At 38.4% G+C, this 25,426-nt stretch overlaps 1 protein-coding gene across 1 annotated transcript in view; it reads left to right on the top strand.

The window, feature by feature from the left end:
* The window catches only part of LOC141789530 (plasma membrane calcium-transporting ATPase 1-like), a 74,608-nt gene that overhangs the window by 5,753 nt on the left and 43,429 nt on the right, over nucleotides 1–25,426 (top strand). The window contains exons 6-11 of the mRNA XM_074668982.1: nucleotides 5,034–5,069; nucleotides 15,986–16,168; nucleotides 22,564–22,778; nucleotides 22,891–23,133; nucleotides 23,250–23,491; nucleotides 23,592–23,829. Of these exons, the coding sequence (XP_074525083.1) occupies nucleotides 5,034–5,069; nucleotides 15,986–16,168; nucleotides 22,564–22,778; nucleotides 22,891–23,133; nucleotides 23,250–23,491; nucleotides 23,592–23,829 (1,157 nt within the window). The remainder of the gene's footprint in view (nucleotides 1–5,033; nucleotides 5,070–15,985; nucleotides 16,169–22,563; nucleotides 22,779–22,890; nucleotides 23,134–23,249; nucleotides 23,492–23,591; nucleotides 23,830–25,426) is intronic.

Below are 25,426 nucleotides of genomic sequence, written 5' to 3'. Positions count from 1 at the left end.
CAGATGTTAAAATGGGCAACCTAAAAAGCACAAGATGAAATAAAACATAGCAGAATAAAAGAATGCAGAGTTAGTCATTAAAAAACAAATCACACCCTAAAGTTAAACAGTACTAGGATCTGAGAGACAAGAAGAGAGAGAGAGAGAGAGAGAGAGAGAGAGAGAAATAAAATAAAATAATTATAATACATAAGGGTAAATAACCGCATATATGAAAAAGAGAGGGAGCTTCATAAAGTAGATTTCCAAATCACGCAATGCATATAAAGAAACAACAGAAAAACACAAAATACAAGGCCATGCAAGTAAGATATAAGGTATTCTAAGGTACTGTTAAAACAGGACAGACTTAAGGACTTAAATTCAGTTTGATGATGCTACACTGGCCGGCAAAGTTTAACAGTAAGAAGTAAGATCTGTCCTTTTTCTTGAAGAAAACGATTTCTGGGATTTATTTTGTAGTAATGTTTGACAATGAAAGTGAACAGTAGAAAAGAAAAAGGACATCAGAGCAGAAGAAAGCTAAAGCCCTGGTTAAACTGTTAGTGATAATGTTCATTCCAACCCACAGTCAGCAGTTATTCTGCAGTGGTCTGTTCAAACTTGAGAGTCTATCAATAAAATGAAGAGTGAGGTTGCGTTAGTTTTGATTGGTAGATGACTGGCAGGACATAACCAGGATTCACTGGGCTGTAAGGAACAGATAGTCTGCTCACCTTCTGGACACTAAACAACAAATTGAGTTTTCAAAGTTTGATTGTTGTCACCTTCAAACTAAACCTTTACGGAAAATACATCTGAAAAGTTTTCTTGAACAAAGAAGAACAAAATGGAACGCCTCATTCTTCACTATGAACTTAATTCAAGCCTCATCCTCAAACAAAAACATGCTGACATACCCAAAAACAACCCCACCTCTTTGGTCTTTGTCAGTTGCGGGTCCTCATAAAGATATTAAAACAAAAGAAAAAACACTGACAATATGGATTCCCATACACCAAATAGTGATCTTTATTGAAACCTCATGTTGGACACAGATATCCTGCTGAACAAATGTACTCATGTAACAAAAATGTCCCCGCCTACTCAGTTTTTAACATCACTGGGTCCTCACAAAGATAGAAAAACAAGGATGACTGGACAATCTGGATTCCTTCACTCTTAAAATTAAAGAACTTCATTCTCATACAGAGTCTCTTACGTCTCATAGCGGATCTAAACTAATCACTATCTTCTCCATTATCCTAAAAACAAACAGTCCAACAATACAACATGTCCTCACATTGAAATACGTCCCCTCCTCCTCTGTCTCAGACATGCTCTGGTCCTCACAAAGATAGAACAACAAGAACATCATCAAACACTCCTTTGAGTCTCTTGTGTTCCATTAACAACAGACACAAAGCTGCATTTGCTGTCACACATGGGCGCATCAGCTCACTGAACACACACTCATACATTCACTCGTGCACACACACACACCTTATTGCATTCATGTTAAGTCACACCCACTGGTTATCTTACAAGTATGAGAGCCAGTGAGCGCAAACACTGAGACACGCCAAACACACACAGACACACACTTATAGAGGCTCATCAATCACAAAACATCAGCTGAATAATAAATAGGGTGTGTGTGTGTGTGTGTGTGTGTGTGTGTGTGTGTGTGTGTGTGTGTGTGTGTGTATTTATGCTGGCTCTGACCTTGCAGAAACCTCATTTCACAATAAAAGACAAACAGCACCATGTTAGGGCAACAGGAGGTGGTTGTCCCTGTGGATGAATTGCACCTGTTACACCGTCACATCCCCACATCGAATCACAGCAGCTGGATAAATACATGTTCAGGTCCCAGTACACTGTACTATACTTTCACACACACATACTGTTAGTGGCTTTAAGTCCCGGCTAGTTGAGAATCTGAACTGGGTCCAAGAGGAAATAATAGTCTGGCTGCAGAGCGTGGGCCCAGTTGCAAGTTTGACCTCTGCCTGGATCTCAGCTGTTATTGAGAAATTAAGCGATCTCACCCCAAAAATGTATTTTCTTTTTCATGAGGTCTTTAGACGTATAAAGGTACATAGTCATTTACAACAACATGTTTACAACAAATTGTTATTGCGTCAGTTTTTTTAAATTGAGGATTGTTTGATTAGTTCAGATCTTACAAGACGGCTAATATCAAGTAATGTAATTTTTTTGGAAAGTTGCAATTCTAATTTTTGATTGAAGACCAAAATAATTGAAGACTGTTGGACTCTAAAAGTGTATCACTCCCTGAAATCTTTTGAAAACAAGAAGAGAAACAGCTCTAATGTTGTGTTTTCACTGACACAAATAAAGTCATTCATGTGACTGCATTAAAAAGAAGTTGAAGATACGAGTAGATACTAGCTCTTGTCAGACGGTGCAAATGACACTAATTGGATGGTACGAACCACCTGTGTAGTGACTATTCTGATGACTAGAGGTAAAAATCGTGTGCTTTTGGCGTTGCCCAAATCACTACTTCCCCTGTCCCCTTCTTGAAGTATCCACCTGCCTGTTTGCCTAGAGTGCCCCCTCTGGTGATTGCAAAAGTGACCAACAAATTGAAATATATTAGTGCTGTTAGGCGATTAAAAAAAAATCTAACTAATTAATTACAGGATTTGTAATTAATTAATCTAATTAATCGCATCTTAATCTCATATCTGCTAAAGGTCCCAAAATAAAGAATTTGAATTCCAGGACATTAAAATTACATTAAAAGACATTAAAAAACATTTAAAAATAAGGTGGGAATATATACAACACATTTTTAGGTACCCTGAGGCATAAGGAACACATGAAAAAAGTTTTATGGTTCTATCTTTACAAAATCTACTCAGTCCTGCACCTAGGATAAGCTGATTTGATTTTTAGGACGGTTTTTGCATCTGTGACATTTTTACTCACTGTGGACTCAATTTTCACTGCAATATGAACTTCTATACTTCTATGAGGTCAGGAGAACCAGGGCTAAAGGCTAAAAACTGTGAGGAACTATGTACAAAACACTTTATTCAAGTCTTGGATCAAAGAAAAGTGAAGTATTTTCAGTTTTACATGCTCTGAACACACAAACTGTTGCTGATTGGTGCAGAGCAGCCCTGAGCTGAAACTTGACACCAGGAAGATGGAAGCAAATTTACAAAGAACTCTTTAGATTTAAATACGGGACAAATATCGATCACTCAGGACTTGTTTAATGCAGTAAAGAGTGTAGAATTATCTGTTTTTTACAGAATTGAGCAAACGGTTGATTTTCTGCAGATTTTCAAAAAGGACGTGCGAATAAACGAGACGTGGACGGCAGTCTCACAAAATCAATCTCGCTTTCCCCCCGGTTCAAAGTATGTTGCTGACGTCATGTGAGATACATTCAGGAACCATCGGAAATGTGAAAATCTGACGAGAACACCACTTTTTCCAAGTAGGACAAACGGCTTGTAAATGCCAGACATTTGAAAATGAGTGCGACTTTGAACGCCCCGCGGGTTTGGGATCCAGATTAATCTGCGTTAATTTTTATAACGCGTTAATTTGCGGTGTAATTAATTAATCTAATTAACGCGTTAAAATGACAGCCCTAAAATATATATATATATATATATTGAACACCCAACCCTCTGCAAATTTCCAAGAGTTGACACTTGACTGATTCAGTCTTTGTAGAAACCCTGAGTAGATACTGGTACTTGTCAGACGGTATGAACATCGCAAATTGGTTGGTTCAACAACAAAACTGGCATGTTAAATTTGCTATCCTCTCTTGTTGCTTTATTTTCCTGTGTCTAAGTTGAAGAATGCGATCCTTGGCAAATCAGTTGGTGTAACAACCAATTTTATTTACTTATTTGTGAGGGTTGAAAATTTGGAGCTTTAGTGAAACATTTGCAACACAATGGCCCATTGGCACCAACCTACAGTGACATATGACCAATCTACAATCAGAGGTTCAAGCCCCAAATTGTGATACTTCCCTTCTTTTGTAAGAGTGACTCCAGCAACTTGTACTAGCATGTTATCACTGCCCAGATTAGCATAACTGGCCTCATCTTGCAACGTAGGCAGGACCGGCCTTGTTTTATGACAACTGGCTGGAGTGGTATTTTAGGAAAAGCCCCTCCTCTCTATTAAGATTCAGATTAAATGAGTCAACATGAAACAGTCTTAAATTTGTGTATGCAGTAGTTTTCATGTTTAGCATGAATGCTACATGAGATCATGCGAGTCCCGGATGACCAAGCTCCTAAAGCTAGTTCTTGATTTAAAATATCCAAACTGACAAAAAAACGAAGGGAATTTTAAACTGTAAAAGACTATTTATTCTCTAAACCTGGGGTAAAAAAACACAAAGAGCCACAACTTTGGCCAGGGGGAAAGTCACGTAATTTTCCAGTAACAGGTCAGGTATAGTCAGCAGTTTGCAGTTAGCAGTTAGCTCCCTTGAAAAAAAAACCCTCAATCTCAAAAAGAAAAAAAAAATCCACTGTTCTGCTTTTTTTGAAAAGGGTTTTCAAGTTAAAATGAAAAAAAATAATTAACTTGAAAAGAGGCAGAAAAGAGAAGACAAGACAACAAGAACTTATTTTGTGCACCAAAAAGTTAATCATACTATTCCCGACTCTCATAGCCAACGGACAACTACAAACATGATGTTCCCCACAGAAAAAAAACTTAAAAACCTTTAAAAAACATTAAAAAAAACCTACAAACCTGGACATTTTGAAGGGGTCATTGCGTTGAAAGTATATCTGATCTCAGATTAATTCTTCAGACTTTAAACTGGTGAAACCTGAAGGATTGTGGCCGTCGGTTCTCCACAGCAGGAAGCTTTGAGTCTCTCTCCTCTGATTGGTCCATTCCTGCCCATAACACACACACGACACACACACACCTGTGGGTTTCTATCAGTTTGACTTTGTGTTCTCCCTCAGTTTGTCGTTTTGATCTTCTTTTTCCTTTGAGCCATCTTATCAGCATTCCGCCCTCTCTCTCTGTCCGAACAGGTAAAAAACAAGGACCCCCCGAAAATCGCAACAAAGGTAACCCCTCCATTCATCCATCTGTCCCTCTCTGTCCCTCCATCCTCCCTGTTACTCACCCCCTCCTCACCCTCCACCCAGCGGCAGGAGGGGGGTGTCCAGTCCATCGCGCTCTCCCTCTCTTCTCTCTGCTGTTTAAAGGGGGACGTTCTCTCGCCTTGCTTTACCTGTGAAAGGGTGCAACTCTCAGCCAATCACGCCTCTCTCAGCCAATCACAGCGTCCTCTGTGAGGTCACCTCCACGGAGGACTGTGGGGTCACATTTAGGCTTCTGAGAGCATGTTGGGGCATTTTGAGCTCAGGGAAAGAGTTTTTGAAACAACATAAATTATGTTTTGTTGAGAAATTATCACTTTAAGAAAAGATTTTTAAGAGAAAAGATGCATCAATGCTTTAAAACTTCACTAGTGTCAAGTTTGGTGTCAAGTAAACTAAACGTAAAGAAACGTCCTTGTAAAAAATGAAAGTGGAAGTGCAAACAAGTTTTTGAAAAAGTTAGATAAAACTCTCTGTTACTCATCGTTCCCCAAATGTCAATAATATATTTTATTTATTAAGCTCTTTTCTAGACACCCGAAGGCACTTTACAGTGGATGAAAACAGCATATAAAACAACACACAGTAACAAAATATGAATGAAAAGAAGCAGAACAGAAAAACAAAGTGTATTCAAAGACGATCACACATTAAATAGGGTCTTTCATGATAATGGGTCTTTTTTTTCCCGGGGTTGTTTTTAGACTCGAATTGGGCTGATGATTTAAGGGTTATCTTAGTTATCGGGCACACAGCCTGCCCACTAGGCCAGGGTCTCCAACCTTTACTATTAAAAGAGCCATTTTGCCCCATCTACCAACAAAGAAATGTGGTCTGGAGCCACAAAACACAACACAGCTTATAAAGTTTTATAAGTTTTAATCTCTGTCTATTTTTTATATATTATAACACAAGAAAACCCCAAAAAGAAGTGTAGTGTGTAGGACTATTTCTGATTTTGATTAATTTAATATTTAGATATCTAGGTCTGATTGGTTCCTTTCCATGTTTGTGTGAAATAAATAAAATAAAATAAAAACAAGCCCACTGTAATATATATTTTAAAAAAGACATACAGCGGCTGCTTAGTGAAAAGTAAATTTAGTTATGAATATTTGTGACTTAAGTCTTTCGTTTTGTACCTTTTTAAAAAAAACATTTTTTTACTGTTTGCAGTTTTTTTTGCCACATATATAATGCATGGTTTAGCTGACAAAAAAAAAATTTTTTTAAAGAAATTAAATTTCATGACAAAAAGGTACCACCTTGAACTCAAAGATAACTGTGTAACAAAACAAAAAAAAAACTAAAACAAACAAAAAAAAAACAATAAGTTGAAGAATAATTTTTATTTATCTTAATGATTTCCTTTGTCAAGGCCAGAAGAAGCCACTACAAGGACACTAAAGAGCTACAGGTTGCAGAACCCTGCACTAGGCCCTACCTTAAAACTATCTCAACTATATAATCTTAAATGAGCCTTTTACCTGGTTAAAAAGGATTATTATCGCAAGAAATTGGGTTCTAACAAGGGTGTGTTGAAACCTATAAACAGCCAGGGCAGTTGAATACTGATTTATGACTCAAGAGTCCAAACTCTAAGAAGAGAAGCCTGATTTCTGACATAAAAAGATGTTTCTAAAAAAAAATCAGTTGCTCAAGTGTTAATGAACAACAGCTACTAGAATAAACATGAAGGTGGAACTTTGACTTTTATAGAATTATGGATTTGATCTCAGAATTCTAAAGTAGCTTTAACTAAGCGTTCTGTTGTTGTTCCTCAAAATTCCAAAAATTTTTGAAGTCGACGTTCCCTTTTTCACTTAGAGTTCTAAAGTTTGTAAAAATGAGCTTATCTTTTTCTCCTTAGAGTTCTAAAGTTCGTTATATTCAACATTCCGTTTTTTTTCCCCTTATAATTCCAAAGGTCACCAAAGGTTAGACCTCAGTTTCATACCAGGATGTTCAAAAATTTGCTGTAAAAATAACATTTTAATTGGCTCTATCATTGTTATTATTGTTTTTTTTTTTAGTTTTCAAGCCATCCTCAAGTGGACACCAGAGGAATTGCAGTTTTTTTGCACACTCTCAATGACTTCATTTGTCAACACCACAGGTTCCCACTTGAAATTAAACCTTAAGATGCAGAAAGATTACAGGATAACAATCTCGTTCAGGAAAAACAGCCCATAGGTTAGCTTGAATGCTGCTTTTGTATCACCATTCTTGCATCTAAAATCACTAGCCAACAATAAACGGTGCACATTTTGGGACATCTGGGCACCAACACTTCTCATCAGTTTTAGGAAATCAACTTATGACACTAAAAGTGGTGTTAATTCAATGCTATTAGAGGCACTTTTAATGTTAGCGAAACGCTAACAGGCTTCAAGGCTGCCTGAGCTGTCTAATGTCTGCCCTCTGCTCATCTAGGCATTGCTAACCTCACCCATTAGCTGAATGCTAACCCTGCTAATGTTACAGCTGAATTCAACGCATGGCATTTAACACAAACCACTGCACACATAAGAGCAGCTGTGGTCGGAGCTGCTTCTGTTTCTGCTCCACTGCTAGTTTGTTTACATGCAAATATCCAGCAGGAGCATGATGGGAAATATTCCAAACATGAAATAAGATACAGTCTGAGGAACACAAACCTGAGAGAGCAATGTGATGATATTCTTTGGGTGATAAAAGAGTCTCGACAAGTTTGAATTTATGATCTTAGAAAAACTCTGGTTGCCCTCCAAATGTCCCGTTACGCTCTCAGACCCAAATATAACTCCCACAGTGAGGGTCACTCAGACACACCGCTCTGACCTTTGAAGAGTCCTTCACAGGCGTCCCTGTGGTGAAACCAAACGCTCCCTCAGTGTCTTTAAATATTTAACTTTTAATGGGTTCAACGCCATCAGTTTGTGTTGATGACATCATTGCCGCAACCTCCAAACTGGACCAGCCAACCGTCGTCAGTGTCCCGTGTGATCCAACACATGTCCAACTTCCTCTGCAAGCTGTCTCAACGCAAACACACACACACGATCACTGTCACACACATACAGACACACACAGCTCCCCTCCTCCCGACCTCCCGCGGTTCGAGCATCTGCTGCAGACAGAATGCTTCTTGATGTACACAGAAACACACACACACACTCACACACACACACACACACTTGCTCTTGGACGCTCATCAGAGTTTTTCAGGCAGAAATAATTCACAGAGCTGAAGTCAGGGATGACCTCCAGTAATAACACAAAGAGAACAAAATCTGATGAAACACCTTCAGCTGCCAGGAATACTTTGGAGTGTTTAGAGGATTTAACCTTCACTCTCTGGCTCTGTGCAGCTCATTGAAGGCTTCAGCCCCTGGACGTTTACTCTTACTCACTTTACAGCACTGTCCTCTTTATCAAACATCCCGGTCTAAGTTATAGATTACATGAAAGATGGTTGACGTGACAGCTCCCAAAATGTGAAGCCAAAATGTTGTAATTCAGGTTGTAACACAGACCTCTAAATGTTTAAAGAGTCAGGCATCAAATCAAATAAAAGGTCAAGATTAAAGGGACGAGTTATCATTTATCTGGGAAGGAGAAATTTTTCCACTGCTATGCTTCACAAACATGCTTCAGCATTTAACTAAGAAAACCACTTCACTGCTAGCACAGGTGGCTCATGTAGCATCATAAGAGCAGGTACGTCACGTTCTGTGAGCTGGTAAGAACAAAACCAACTGAGTGTGAGGTTAATGATTGAAAACCATCTTAACTCTTAGAGTTTCAGAAGAGGAACAAGAAAAGAAAAACACTGGACTTATTTTAGAAGATAACTGATCACTTTCAATACACTGTAACAAAACAGAACAGAACAGAAGAAAAAAATAATTAAAAAAAAATAGAAAAAAGGAGTAAATAGAAATGAACAGTATCATTAAATGGAATCAATTGATGCAGCAGCATAAAATGAGTAGAAATGACTGTCATAGAATGGAATGGATTAAAGTAGAATGGACTGTCATAGAATGAAATGGATTAAAGTAGAATAGACTGTCATTAGGGATGGGTACTGAATTAGATACTTTTATAGGTACCGACCGAATTCTGTCAAAAGTACCGGGTACCGATTCACGTAAAACCAAAAGATACCACATTTAGGTACCTAAATTGTTTTTTGGACGAGTAGGTGATTTTCCATGCTGGACATGAACACAGCATTGCAAGGCTATATATTGTAGAATAATTATACTAAATTGAAAATGAAATATTTTATTACAAAACAAATTGATATTTCTAACCACATAAACACAAAAAAAGTACCGAAAAGTGGTACCATTGAGTACCGGAACCGATTGCCAGGTACCAGGCATCAGTACCGTATCGTTTCAGATGTGAAAGGTACCCATCCCTAACTGTCTTTGAATGGAATGTATGAAAGTAGAATGGAGCTACCTAGAATGGAATGGAATGGATAAAAGTAGAATAAACTGTCATAGAATGGAAAGGATCAGAGTAGAATTGAGCTACCTAGAATGGAATGGATTAAAGTAGAATGGACTGTCATAGAATGGAATAAATTAAAGTAGAATGGACTCTCATAGAATGGAATAAATTAAAGTAGAATGGACTGCCATAGAATGGAATGGATAAAAATAGAATGGAATGTCATAGAATGGAACGGATCAAAGTAGAATTGAGCTACCTAGAATGGAATGGATTAAAGTAGAATAGACTCTCATAGAATAGAATATATCAAATGGAAAGGACAGTCATAGGGTTGAAAAAGAATAGAGTAGAATTGACTTTCATTAAAAATTGAATGGATTAAAGTAGAGTGGCCTGTGATAAAATGGAATGGATCAAAGTAGAGTGGATTGTCATAGAATGGAATGCATTAAAGTTGAGAGGACCGTTATAGAGCCGAAAAGATCAGAGTTTGATAGACTGTCATAGAATAGAATTGATTCATGTAGAATTGATTGTCATGGAATGTATTGAAGTAGAATGGAGCGACATAAAGTTGAACAGCTTTGAGTAGAAAGGAATGACATAGAATGGAATGAATTAGTGTAGAATGAACTGACTTTGAATGGAATGGGTGGGGTAGAATAGAGGGACCTAGAATGGAATTGTACAGAACCAAATATAAAGGATCTTTATAGAATCTTCTGTCAGAACTGAATAGATGAGAATATGTTAGCATTTAGTGTAATGAAATAAAGTGGATTTTAATGTTGCAGAATATATTGTTACAGAGCAGAGTTGAAAGAAATCTAGTTGAGTAAAAATGAAATGTATGGGAATCAAACAGAATGGAAAATAAAGGAATGGACTGGATTAGAATTAAGTGGAATAAAGTATGAATAGATGGAAACGAACAGTGTAATGTGATAGGAAAAAGTGGAACTATATGGATATGAATATAGTAGAATACAATGGAAGGTATAAAACATGGTTTCAGTTGAGTGTAATGGAACAGAGTAGAATAACAAAACGGAAACAAATAGAAGCAACACAATCAGAAAATCAGATTTAGAATGTACCATTAAAATGGCACCAATGTACTCAAATTCAAACTCCTCTCTAACCTTTGCACATGTTAATTAGTGGTGATATAATTTTCTGTTTTAATGACAGGGTGATTAGTCACCGTGCTGTTCAGTGTGAATGATAAGAGTCAGATTATTTAATCCCAGACGACCGTTCTCTGATCAAACAGCACATTTGTTTCCCTCTGATGGTAACTGTGATTTTGTGTTGACACGCTTTAGAGAAAGCAAACAGTGCAGTGCTGTGTTTTGGCTGAAGCGAGGCTGGCGGTGTGTGTGTGGGAGTTGCACCCTTGCAGTATTACCGGGCTGTGAGCTGTCGTCTGTTCTGTTTGTGTATCTTTAGTTTCTTTTCTGTTTTTGGCCTTTGACTCCTCATTTCTCTCACTGTTGCCTTCTTGCAGGGTGTTGCTCAGGACTTCATGTCGTCTTGTAATCACTGTTTGACTCTCTCCCTCCTCTGTTATTATTTTGATGTCTTGCTGAAGTCTCCTGCAGCCTCCACAGCTCTGCAGCCTCCTCTGTTCCTCCTCACTGTTGTGGTTCTGCATCGCTGTCGTTTTTCAGTTCTTTGGGGTGATCCTTTGATTTCGTCGTCTGTTTGTTGACTTGCTTCTTTTGATTGTCAGACACCCCCCTCCCTCTGCCCGCCGTGCGCTCTCCCATGGTTCAGTGCTGCGCCTGTTTACAGTTCTGTGATTGGTCAGTGGGTCTCAGTCCTGTTCATGTGACGCTGTGTCAGTTAGTTCTATGTTGTGGCTTGTCTCAGAGTGGACCATGTGCATAAAGCTCAACAGCTTCCTGGTTTGACGCCCACATTCAGAACATCCAAATGTCACGTTGAGTCATGAAATAATTACTTCCCTTTTAGCCAAATATTCTGTGTGGGAGCTTTTTAAGAACCTGCAGAAACTCACAGAGCGGCAGAGGCGATGGCGCTGAAAGAGTTTTGGGACAATCATGTTAGAAAAATCACATTTCCACACGTTACAGATACATTTCCTGCGCTTGCACTTACAGCCACATCTCTTTGAAGTCCCCCGAGCTCTCTGTGGATGTTTTTCTGCAGAGTATGAAGGGTGAGGTGGGAGGAAAAGTGCGTCATCTTAGCAGGTTTCTTTTTTAGAGAGATTGAGCCCCATGCAGGAACCATTTAGTCTTATCAGGTTTGCTTTTCTGTTTGTTTGAACAAGTGAGCAAACATCCCTGCTCGTAAATCCCTGGTTTGAAGTGGAGAGATAACACCTGTTCACAAAGACGAGTCATCTTTTCTTACATGTCTGCTGTTGTTCAAGTTTAACGCAGGAGTGCAACAAAAGGGGATTAAATTTTTCTGGGCTCAGAGACAAAAACGACCCAAATACCTCTGAGCTGAGAGTTTCGTCGAGGAGCCAGAAACAGTCGACGTTTTCGCCATGATGGACGTGTTAATGTGGTCACACGGTTAGGCATTAGCATGTGGTTTATATATATCTTCCTCTTTCTCTTTCACATCTCTAAATGCACAGAGGACAAAATGAGAGGCCAATGCACGCGCTTGTCAGTCAGCACATAGATATGGCGAGTTATGCTTAAGGAGCCGTGTCCACTAAGGCGCCCACGACCTCAATTCAGAGCCCTTCTTGCCAGCGTTTGATGTTCATAGGTTACAAAAGTTGACTCATGTCACTTCTGCTTTCCTTAGCAACAAGCATTAGGTCTTTTTTAAAATGCTCTGTGTGTGAGGCGCTGTTAGCCAAGTGGTTTAGGCCTGCGCCCCATGTACAGAGAGTCAGCTGCAGCCGTTTGCTACGTGTCTTCCTCTCAAACAAAGGCAAAAAAGCCTCGAGACCTAAAAAGAAACAAACAATGCTTTCACTTTGTTGGGTCTGTTTTGTATTTTATGCCAGATGTGAGTCCAGTTCAGCTTCGGCTTCGCTCTATCAGATCAGATGTTTTCTAATCAAGTCTATATCTAAACTCCTGGAGCCGTGATGCATCAGTTTACTAAAAGCACATAAAGCAGGACAGGAAGTCTTGTATGAAAACTACATAAAAGCAGCCAGTGATTTTCAAAATAAAACAAAGCATATTCATATCATATGGTGTTTACCTTGGCTACAACAACAAACCAACATTGTGAGTGAAGCCAGAACAGGAGGCAACAGGTTTGAGGTTTCACAGCCCAACATGAACAAGGAGAGGATGATCATTAGGGTGGGAATCCAGGGAACTGGAATTCACTCTTCACCTGATGATCATGCTGCGTTCAGGGTCAACTCAGCTTGGGTCAACTTGGTAATTGCTTAGTAATTTCCCTATAAATTGATGTCAATTGGCGGGTCATCCACTCAGGAACTTGTGCTTCATGTCCTGTGGATAAATCTGGGGTGGGGGGTTGGTGGATTTAGTTGGGAGCTCCAGGATGGTTCTCAGTAGATCAGTTGGGACTCTGGGGCAGTGTAATACTAAACTCATTTGATTTATATCAAAAAAGAATGTATAAATTAAAAAGGATGTATGTATCGGTGTCAATACATGCAGATATTATCAAATCAGGGCTTGTGTCCTTCTTCACCCCTGCGCTGACGAAATTATTGTTATCGATGTCACTAGATTTGTAATGACTGTAATTAATATTATCATTATACTAATTTAATTGTTAAGATTGTTATTATTATAATTATTTAGATTATAATATGCATATGTTAATTATATATATATATATATATATATATATATATATATATACACACACACACACAAAAGTGATATCCCAAGTCCCTTCCCCTTAATTCAGATTGGTCATTTAAAAAGAAGTAGTTTTAATGAGTTGGAGATACTCCAAAAGTATATTTTCTTACTACTGTTATAGATTTAATTATTATTACTCCAATTTTTATTGTTATAAAAATAATAACAATAATTATAATACAAATAATAATAATTATTATCATTATTACTAGTATCATTATCATCCTTTTATGTTTATCTTATATATATATATATATATATATATATATAAAATCTTTAAAAAAAAATGGCAGGTCATCCACGTGTTGCAGACAAAGTTGATATCCCAAGTCCTGCCCCTAATTCTGATTGGTCATTAAAAATGAAAATGCAGTAATATTCATGAGTTGCAGATGCTCTTGAAGTCAGACTGTTTTTAACCGTGGACGCTTAATCCCATGTGGTTCAAATAAATTTTAGGCATCGTCAGTGCAACCAACAGCATTAGTGGACACAGAATTAATAATCAAATCTGCAGTGTCCTTGGCTTCCCTCGTTTATTTTTGGCACAGTTTTCTTAACTCAGCGTTGCTTTGTTTGAGTTTGGGTGACGCAAAGTCTGCAGTGCCTTTATATAGTTGAAAATTTAAGTTTAACACCTTAAGAAATAAAATGTTACAAGAAAAAATCAGTCCTTGTACAGTGTGTGCTGATAGAGAAGCGAGTGGAAACAGTGTTTACCACTTCTGCATCGGCTTCATTTCTCACCAACGGAAGTTGCAGATTGATTTTTACAAACTACTTCCTGTCGAGCCGTCAAATAATAAGAAACAGCAATCAGAGTTGTAGTCTGAATTAGTCTGTGAACTTGTTTATTTCTACTGTTTGAACTGAGATTTGAATAAGGCTCTAGTGGGGAGTTCTTAGCTTTATAGCTTGCCCTTAGTGGACACTAGAGGAACTGCACTCCCCCATTAGCTCAACTAAGAACAAGTTTGGTGATTTTTGAATGATAAATTCTAAGTGTTTTTTCTCCTCAGCTGCAAGTCACAAATAATCAACCAGACTTTATTTCTACAGCACATCACATAAAGATTCATGAGCAAAGTTTATGACAAGCATCAAAACAAGCAAACGACTCAATAAAACAGGAAGTGATGGAATGATGGAGGATATTTCCTGCATGATAAATTACTTTCCGTGGGCTCACACGCTGAAGCTGTAAAGCAAAAAATCTTTCCTCTTAAATCCTCTTTCAAATCACCTTAAAGCAACACCCGCTTTTCTGCGTGCGTGTTAAAGAAATGACACCCAGTGTGATCAGACAAAGACCAGCGTTTTTAGTCTCCTCGTACCTTCTGCCTGACCCTGAATGATGAAAACACTCTCACTAACTACACCAACATGAAGAGTATATATCCTGCACGCTTTAATACCTTAAAGGCACCGCATGCTCTGAGCCTTTAAGCCTTGCTGCAGATTGTAGACATGCAGTTTGTGCGGAACGAGCTTCTCCTGCAGACGCCTCATCCCTGCGTGCAGGAGCCCAGCTGTAGGGTAAATCCTGTAAAGTGTCTTGTGGAAATGGTTCCTGCATGAGGTTTACAAACATCACAAAAAAATACAGATGCTAAAGTTTCTGTTTTCATCTTTCATCCAGGAATCTACAGCGGCTTTATGTCCATGATCTGTTGGTCTTGTTGGATCCAGAAGTGGTGTTGGCATTGTCTCTCAGATGGTTTTTGAACACAGCACGGTTCGCTGATGGATGATGTTTGAATCAGAACATCATAACCTCGTCGTGATTGAGTGTTTCATGAGGACAAAGAGCAGAAAAACTCGGCGTCAGATTAGTTTTGTCCCCGTTCGTCACCTGCTCACATTTCTTTGGTATGGAAATATGACAAACAGCGGTGGAGGCTGCGTTCACACACATCAAACAGCTCCACGTTCAGTGTTAGCGTCCAAACAGGACCGCGGCTGATGAAGTGAAATGCAAATACACAGTTTGTTTATGCAAATGAGGAGCAGAGACGCCATGTCAGGCTTCAAACTCTGAAATAAATCAACACAGTGTACGTGTGTGTGTCTGTGTACGAGTGTGTCAGAGTGTGTGATGTGTGTGTGAGGGGTAAATCCTCTCTGTTGTTCTCTGTTCTGTCGGCTGCTCCTCGTTCTGATCTGCTGCTCCCAGCTCGTCTGTGACTCTCTCTGAAAGCGACCTGAAACGTCTCATGAATGTGTTGTGATCATGAAATGATAAAAAGCTGCTTCCTGCATTCAGCCAAAGAGTCACAGCTTAACCAGAAATGTCAGAGGAGTTTTTTTTTCCTCGTCCGCTCCTTTCAGCTTGGCTGAGTCTATAACTGTGTCTCTGCTTCTCTACCCTTCATCCCCAAACCCCCATGAACCCTCTTCTTCTTCTTTATTTGTTTCTTATGTCTTATTATTATTTATTGATTTCATTCATTCTCCTCTGCCAACCCGTCGATCCTGCCTCCCCTCACCCTCCGCCCCTGATCCTGATCCTCTTTTTCCTCCCATTCTCCAAAATATTTTCCATCCCATCCTCCTCTTCCTCCTCACCCTTCCTCCTCCTCCTCCTCCTCCTCCGAACAGCCAAAACCCAGGACGGCATCGCTTTGGAGATCCAGCCCCTGAAGAGCGAGGATGGCACCGAGTCGGAGGAGAAGGAGGAGAAGGAGGAGGCCAAGCCGGTGAAGAAGGTCAACGTGACCAAGAAGGAGAAGTCGGTGCTGCAGGGGAAACTGACCCGTCTGGCCGTGCAGATCGGGAAAGCTGGTGAGGAACACACACACACACACACTTCATCAAGTTCTTTAGCTTAGCATGAAGACTGAAAGCAGAGGGGAACTGTTAGCATCATGCTACCAAAACAAGGATCCAATCAAATCAAGTAAATTTATTTCTATAAAAATAAAAATAACGACACATTTAAGGCTTGAAATATGAAATATTAAGTTATGTTTTAGATTTCTACTTCACTCACACCCGAGTGTTTCATCTTAACTTCTCCTCTGGGATGAATCGAAAGAGTTGACAATCTTTTTAAAGTCTCTTCTTTGCACGCCATGTGTTTTGTATTTTTCTGTAAATCAACTGAAGTACTAAAAGGATTAAATAAAAGTTAATAAACACTGTGTATTTAAGAAAAATGGAATCAAAGAATAAGTACGTTTGTCTGTCCTCAGTACCACAGCTCAAAGATCCTCTACGAGACAGATGACTCACTTCACATTTCACATTTCACAGGATGCTGTTGATAATTTTTGGCGATAGAAAGATCAAATATCATCTTTCAGTCACCAAAAGGCTCTAAAGTCCAGGGATGTATTAATCATTTTATTGTTGAGAAGTTCAATACAAAGCTTCAGTTACAGGCTAAATTTAAAGGTCACAGAGAAAACCTGATACAGCATCTGGTTAGCATCAGCATCAAGAAAAGCAACAAGAAAAATATACTCTCCTTTTTACCATCTTTACCAAGAGTGTGTCTCTGTTAGTTTGGAGCTACAGTATTTACACTGATTCATTCAGCATAACTTTTGCCAACCTTTGTTATCTCATTTATTACAGATAAGCTAATGAAAGCTGATGAAGCTAATGCTAGCTCAACTATTTTTGGACAATAGCTAACAATGATGTACGATCACCAAAGAACAAAACTAGAACAAAATGAACTCCCAACAATCAAAGAGACATGATGAACAACGCAGCTAGGAGCTAACGCTAGGCTAACTTTAGCTGACGTTAAAGAAAATCCCAGACAGTCCGTCAGACTGCAGTGGTGGTTCTAGTGTTACAGATAACTTCATATCTCTTAACAGCAGAGTCACAATCTGCTGCCTCAAATGTGATGTCAGTTTACCTCAGAGCAGTTGGAGACATCCGTCTTCATTTGATTCACACAGAGCTGATGTTGTGGTCGACTGCACAACTTTATCCAAAGAAGATGTGTTTTAGGAAAGGGTTACAAATACACCCCGTCACCCAGCCTCCCAGGATACCTTGTGTTGGAGTCACATGTTCCACATGAACACAGTTTGACCATTTTTAGATTTAAAATCTCAGAAAAACTTTGTAAAAGGCAGAGACTGTATGGAAAATGGCTTTACACATTGTTTTAGCTTTGTTTTGTTACCATAACACATTTCATTTTCTGTAATTTAAGGTCCTTAATGAGGATATTTACAGAAGAAATTTGGATAAAATGTGCGAATGAAAGCAAATTTCATTTTCATAGTGACTTAAGAGCTGTAATAGTGAGTCTCTACAAAGGTAGTTCAGTCTAAGCCAGATTGAAAACATCACTGATTTAGTTTCTGTACTCATCATCGAAATAATCTTTGTTGTACAGTTGTTTTAAAAATGTCAAAGTTTTAACTTCTCAAGCAAAGTTCCTGATGGTTTATACTCTTGCTCAGTGCAGGCAGAGTAAGAATAGCACTAGCTTGGTCCTCAAAGTCAAACTTGGCTGACAGAACATCAGCTGCTCTTAACTCCAGCGCCATAATGATAACATCCAGACATCCAGCCCAAACAAAAACACTTCTTGCTCTGTTTTGTGCCCCAAAGGTCTTTGCTGATGCTCCCGCTGCAAAGCCTTTGCATTTATGCACACGAATAAGAGAAGAGGTGTGCTTGCCCTGCCTCAGGCTTTAGCATTCCATGTACGCCATGTATTTATTCTTTCAAGAAAGTGTTCACAAAAAGACATACGTCAGCTAGGGCCTTGTAAAAAAAATAAAATAAATAATAATAATAATAATTATTATGATTATTATTTTATTTATTTATTTATTTAAATTATTTTTATTTATTTATTATTTTATTTATTTTAGCTTAATCTTATACATTAATGAGAAAAAATGTAAATTTATAAAGATAATTAACATAATCAAAAAATTATTTTACACATGTGGTCTCATGTTTTTATACAACATTTTTTCAATCTTCTGTTAGCCTACAGCTATAGGCTAATTTAACATTTTTATCTCATGAATTTATGACTTTAGTCTTGTAAATTTACAACTCAATTCTTGAAAAATTTGTGACTTTTTTCGTCCTAAATTTACAATTTTTGTCCTTGTAAATGTGTGACCTTATTCTTTTAATATATGATTTTATCGCCCCATACATTTATGAGATTAAGCTTGTTAGCCATTTTTTTTTCTTTAACATGACCCTATCCCTGTGCTGTAAAAACATCAACATTATCAATCTTTACCTGCATAAATATTGATCCAGAAAACCAGAAATTCAATGTGAAGTCAACAGAAATAGATAAAACGCCCTCAGCGTCCTGTTTTCAGTGACTGGAGACAAATCGGTCACAATCTGCACTCATGTTCACGTCTTTAATTTTCCTGATGAGTGTCTAGACTTTTTGTCAGCGTCCTGAACGGACGAGAAGTTGTAAAACCAAGTAGACGGACGCACCTCTCCTCTTTAAACACCGAACATCAACAAACGACTTCATCAAAGTCACTTGTCATATTTTTATTATCGCTCTTTATTTCTCTGATGGTCCAGTCCAGTCGAGCGTCCCCAAACAAAATTTGTGTTTAAAATTTACAGCTTCTGCTCCTTGCTCAAGGTGAAACACTCAGGATGTTTTTCAGAAGCTGTTTCACTTTAGAAGTTGACGTAGCTGAGCAGACGTCTGAGCCCGTCCAGCCCGTCCAGCCCGTCCCCGTCCAGCCCGCCCCCTGCAGAGTAAACAGGTTTGGGGTAGTTTGAAGGTGGTTGTGAGGGTCAGACTGCACTCACTTTTATTGGATGGATGTTTTATTGGGAACATGATTCATCCCGGAACTGAAGGTATTTTCTGTCATTTCAATTGACCTTAATACACCGAGGGGCTTTCAGGACAAACCTGCGTCTGTCGCTAACACACTCCAAACTGGACGCGGGGAGAATTTGGGCCAAAACACTTTGACGGGAGAAATGAGGCAGAAAAGAGGAGGAGAGGATTTTAACGTTTCACCTGCACTCAGACAGACGTGCTTTTTTCCTGCTCTCACCTGTTTCTCAGATGTTTTTACTGTTATTAGATCAGACAGGTGAAGAGAAACAGGAAACATGGGGAGTGGAGAATGACAGGTGACATGCAGAAAAAGGTTGAGGCCCGGAGTCAAACAAGCAATCACTGTAACGAAGGCCTCAGCTACAGATCTGAAATAAAGATGAAGAATCTGTGGCCTAGATTTGATCCTTTTTTTATCTATAGTCTAAGTCGTTTTGATCAATCAGGTGTTAATGGGAAAAACAGTAAGTATGGAGAGCAAAAGCAGGCAGAACACAATCCACCACATCACAAACGGACTCCTGTAAGTGTTAAACATTCATATCTCTCTATAAACAGATATCTTCATGATGAAGCAGCTTACAATCAAACATAATACATTCAAGAGACAAACAACGTTTAGATTTCCTGACTTTCTTGAATGCATCAGAAAAGATGGATCTCAATCAAATCAAAACAAACATTTTTAAAGATAAGGTTTTTCATGTTTTAACGACAAACTAAAGACCCCTTAAATCCAAGTTATTCACAAGAAAATCAGTTAAGTTATCAGCTTCATCACTACAAAAGTCAGAGTGAAGCCTCTGAGTAACTTAGTTTTTCTTTTTTTGATTAAATTATATTATTTTTTTATATGAATTTATTTGACAGGGACCTTGCAAAACAAAGAAAACTGTGAAGTCACAGTTAGCTTTAGAGCTAATCTTCATCTGTGGTTTCTGGGCAGGAAGATGTAAAAGAACATACAACACAAATGACAGCATAGTTAACAGTGAAGCTGAGACTTTCAGAAACAGATGAATTGTTGCTCCTCTAATACAGTGGTTCTCAAAATTTTTGAGGTGTGACATTTTTCCAAGGACCTTTTCATGACTGTAACAATGATTAGCACAACATTGTTGGGCTCCAATGTGGGTTTTTTTTATTGTTTGTTTTCTTTTCTTTTTTTATTGTTTGTTTTCTTTTCTTTTTGTTTGTTTGTTTGTTTTCTTTCTTTTTCTTTTTTAAATATCATTGCTCTCTTTGAAGTGATAAACATATCACAATCACGTCATAATTTATCTCTGGCGCAAAACTAAAAACTTGGGCAGGAATAGAATAGAATAGAATAGAAAAGTTCAGTATTGTCCACCAAAGTGGAAAATTGACTTTGGCTCACCAACACAAGAGACAGACAGCACTAAAATATAAAAAATGTCATAAAAACATATATAAACATATATTAGACACAATATATGAGTAAAGGTAAAGAAGTAAAACACAGTATTGAAACAGTCCAGGTCTTTTGTGGGTTTGTCATTTAGTGGTTTTTAAGATGGAGGTCGCGTTTGGTATAAAACATTTTTTAAAAAGACCTTTGGCCAGAGGAACTCTAGCGCCTCCAAGACCTCAGAGGCTCAAAAGTTATTGGGAAAAGTGGCTGATTTTATTGGTGTAAGAGATCCCAGTTTGTTGGTGGGCCTTTTTGGTCAAGTCAATTCAGGTTTGTTTATAGAGCACCTTCAAGAAGACAGCAGTCGATCAAAGTGCTGTACACAAATACATAGAAATAGATAATTATAACAATACAAACAACAACAAAAAAACAAACAAACATTGTAATAAAGCAGTAAAGTATAAAAACTAAAGATAAAGGTGCCTGTGATTTGTATGAGCTCATCGATGAAGAAGGAAGTTTAAAAACCTCTATGGTCTGGGAGGCTCTTCAATGGAAGGGGAGACTGTTCCAAAGTCTAGGAGCAGCCGATGCGAAGGCTCGGTCACCTCTCGACTTAAGGCTGGTTTTGGGGACCTCCAATAGCAGTTGGTCAGAAGACTTTAGGGATCTGGTTGGGGAGTAGCAATGTAGGACTTCAGACAGGTACAGAGGGGTAAGACCATTGAGGGCTTTAAAAGCGATTAGAATAATTTTAAAATTGATGTGAAAGCCGACTAGGAGCCAATGGAGGGACGAGAGGAGTCGAGCAGGAGTGATCTGAATGAGCTGAAGGCGGTTAATGGATGACTTATCCCTGCCAATGTATGAACAGTTACAATAGTCCAATCTACATGTAATAAAGGCATAGATAGTCTTTTCAAGATCTGCCTGTAAGAAGGAGACCTTAGTCTTAGCTAAGAGGCAGAGTCAAAGCTTGACTTCACAACGGCACTGATCTGCTTATCAAAATTAAAACAGTTATCAAAGATGACACCAAGGTTCCTAACATTAGAGTGAATGTTTGAGCTCAAAGGGCCCTGGTTTTCAGCAATCGTTTGACATTATTTAGCCGACCCCAAAGCTGTGGCTCGCTAAGCTAACTGAAATGCTAACTGTGAATAACGCTTCAAAAGGAGGCCAGTAAACAAAATTAAATGGATAAATAAATGTTATACTTTTTTATTCTAACCTTATAGAGTTCTAGAATAAAGGCAAAATTCCGGAATTTTTAGGTGGTCACAAAATTCTGACATCATTCACAGAATTTTGAAATTGAAATTCTAGAATTTTTAGATTATCACAAAATCATTCTTTGTAGAATTTTGAGGTTTAAATAATAATTCTAGAATTGTGACTTGAGAATCAGAATCTAAAAGAAATTTAAAGGAAAATACATCTTTATTTTTACTGGACTTTCTTTTATTAAAATATTTCAATGGCCTTAATCCTCTTCTGTATAATGAAGTACATGAAAAGTTTAAAAATAAGAGGCTTTCTCCCTTTTTTTAATTCTTGAAGTTGTTGCTAACTACTCTAAAGTGTCCGAAAAGTTCACCCTTACCCCTGAGTCATCATCAGATGTTTGCTGACTGGTTTTCATCGACTGGTTTCAGTCTGCAGTTTAATTTTAATGGTAAATAAAGTTTATCCATAAACCTCTTCATTCAAAAAGCTTTGTAAAGTGCACTACAGAGCTAAAAATAAAATTATGATTTCAACAACATAAGCAAAATATTTTAAGACAAAAGATCCGGAAGAAAGGAAAAAAGAAAATTAGACAAGAAGAAATTAAATAACTAAGAATCTTTGAATAAATTTGTACTTTGACATCAATAAGGAGATTTCAGATTGTTCCTGAATGCATCATGAGGTGTTAAACACTATTATTGAACTACAAACGACTTGTCGTGACCAGGACTCGTGTTTGACCTCTTCTCACTGTTTTTTCCTCAGGTCTCATCATGTCCGCCGTGACCGTCATCATCCTCATCCTCTACTTCGTCATCGACACCTTTGGGGTTCAGGGTCGCACCTGGGTGGCCGAGTGCACGCCCATCTACATCCAGTACTTCGTCAAGTTCTTCATCATCGGCGTCACTGTCCTGGTGGTCGCCGTCCCTGAGGGGCTGCCGCTCGCCGTCACCATCTCTCTGGCTTACTCCGTCAAGGTGAGGAAGAGGGGATTGTGGGAAATGAAATGAAGATTAAAGATATTTGCTTCATTCCCGTTAAAGCGAGATTATGTGGGGTTAACCTCCGACCTCTTGTCCCATATTTCAGAAAATGATGAAGGACAACAACCTGGTGCGTCACCTGGACGCCTGTGAGACGATGGGGAACGCCACCGCCATCTGCTCTGACAAAACGGGAACGCTGACCATGAACCGGATGACGGTGGTGCAGGCGTACATCGGGGACACACACTACAAAACGGTCCCTGAACCGGACGTCATCAAACCAGAGACTCTGGAGGTGATGGTCAACAGCATCTCCATCAACTCGGCGTACACCACCAAGATCCTGGTGAGACCTGGACCACTCAAGTCCCCTTCAAAGACCAGATTTTATTAAAGTGGTAAAAGGTAAAAGACTCCAGGATGAGGAAAGTGAAGTCACGTTCTTCCTTTTGTCGTCTTTAGCCTCCAGAGAAAGAAGGCGGCCTTCCTCGCCACGTGGGAAACAAAACCGAGTGCGCCCTCCTGGGTCTGGTTCTGGATATGAAGAGGGACTACCAGCCCATCAGGGATGAGGTCCCAGAAGAGAAACTCTACAAGGTCTACACCTTCAACTCCTCCCGCAAGTCCATGAGCACGGTGCTGAAGAACGCCGACGGAGGCTTCAGGATGTACAGCAAGGGGGCGTCGGAGATCGTCCTGAGGAAGTAAGAGCCGCTCTGACGCTCCGACGCTCCGCCGCTCCGATGATCCGATAACGCCACAGGACGGATCTCACCTACACTAACGCTCTCCTCTCCTCTCCAGGTGCTCTCACATCCTGGACGCTCAGGGTCAGCCTCGCGCCTTCAAACCCAAAGACCGTGACGAGATGGTGCGTAAGGTGATCGAGCCGATGGCGTGCGACGGGCTGAGGACGATCTGCGTGGCGTACAGAGACTTCCCCGCTGAGGCCGGAGAGCCGAACTGGGATAACGAGAACGACATCCTGAACGATCTGACCTGCATCGTCGTGGTCGGGATTGAGGATCCAGTCAGACCCGAGGTAACGACTTCAGACTTTGATACAATGAAGAAAACAAAAGTGTCACGAGAATTTCGATTATTGCACTTTTCTCTTTTTTTCTTTTTTTCTTTTTGCATTTTTTTCTTATTTAAATTTTTTTCTTTCTTCTTTTTGTCTCGCTAAAGAAGAAACTTTGTTGTGTTTTTAAATTTTCTTTTGAGGGTTTTTATTAGCATTAAGCCACGATTATCAGCATTAAATCACGATTATTTGCCTCTGCTTACCTGGAATTAAGTCATTCTTGGGCCCCAAAATCTACATTATCTACACAATAAAAACTATAAAGTGTACCAAAATTCTTTAAATACTTAAAATGTAGTGAATAATTATCAAAATGGGAAGTCAATTTTTGAATTTATGAAATTGTACATGTAATGTTTTTTTTTGGTTTTCTATAAATTTGCAAAAAAAATTAAAAAATTGTCAAAAAATCGAAAAAGTGAAATAAAAAAAATTGCAAAAAATCAAAAAAGTAAAATAAAAAAAATTGCAAAAAAATCAAAAAAGTTAAATAAAAAAAAATGCAAAAAAAGTAAAATAATTAAAATTAAAAAAACTGCAAAAATCAAAAAAATGAAATTTCAAAAATTTACTTGAATGTCAAAAGCCCCCAAATTTCTGAAACTTATACATTTTGCAAAAGTTGCACAAAATTTGGAATATTCCCAAACTTCATTTTTTTTATTCAAAAGGTTGTAAAAATATTATACAAAATACAAAAAATATAAAACCAAATGAAAAATATTAAATGAAATTTTAAAAAATGTGCAAAAAATTCATACTTTTAGAAAAAAAAATGAAAGATAACTTGAATTTGATAACATTTATTAATAATATCGTTCAACTCGTCATTTTTTGGTGTTTGCAAATGTTTTGCCACATATCAATCATGTATATTGAAATGACACTTTGCCAGCTGATTAATCCATCCACACAGAATTCAAATCTGATTTTTCTTCCAGAATAGTCTTTTTGTAGATGTAGTTATCTTCCCAGGGCTGTAAAACTTGAGGTTAGCCACAGGTGCATGGAAAGTTGGTGGGCTGTTGATGTTGTAGGAGGTGAAGTAGAGCGGAGGCAGGCTTTATTGACAGATGGGATGAAGCAGGATTTTATTTAGTGTCAGTGTCTTTAATCATCAATACTCCCAACGGAAAATAAAAACTCTTTATTTCAATAATATTTTTTAAAGCTACAAGGAGCCACTGCAAAGGAGTCAGAGAGCCGTATGAGGCTCCAGAGCCGCAGGTTGAAGCTCCTTGATATAGCTTTTTAAGATTTGCTGCAAGGAGAAACCTTTAAATTTCACTCTTTAATTTAATTTGAATGTTTTTTGTTTGATTTTTGAGAAACTATTTTGATAAAGGGTTAAAAAACCTGATAAGAAGGTGCTCAATCAACCTCCTGAGCTTTTGCTAGCTTTGCATTTTTAATTTCCCTGTCTGTACGACCTTTAATCAGTGTAAAACCTGAACCTCGTGTTTGAACAGGAAGCTGTTTAAAAAAAATGATCCTCACATGGAAAAATGTGGTTTTAGTTACCATGAACCAACAGGGAAGTGTGTTATTGTAATAA

The sequence above is a fragment of the Halichoeres trimaculatus genome, unplaced genomic scaffold (genome assembly GCF_033239565.1).
Source record: "Halichoeres trimaculatus isolate MK-OKI-2021-1 unplaced genomic scaffold, fHalTri1.1 fHalTri1_scaffold_1, whole genome shotgun sequence".
Lineage (NCBI taxonomy): Eukaryota > Metazoa > Chordata > Actinopteri > Labriformes > Labridae > Halichoeres > Halichoeres trimaculatus.
This window is presented reverse-complemented; position numbering and strand designations above follow the sequence as displayed.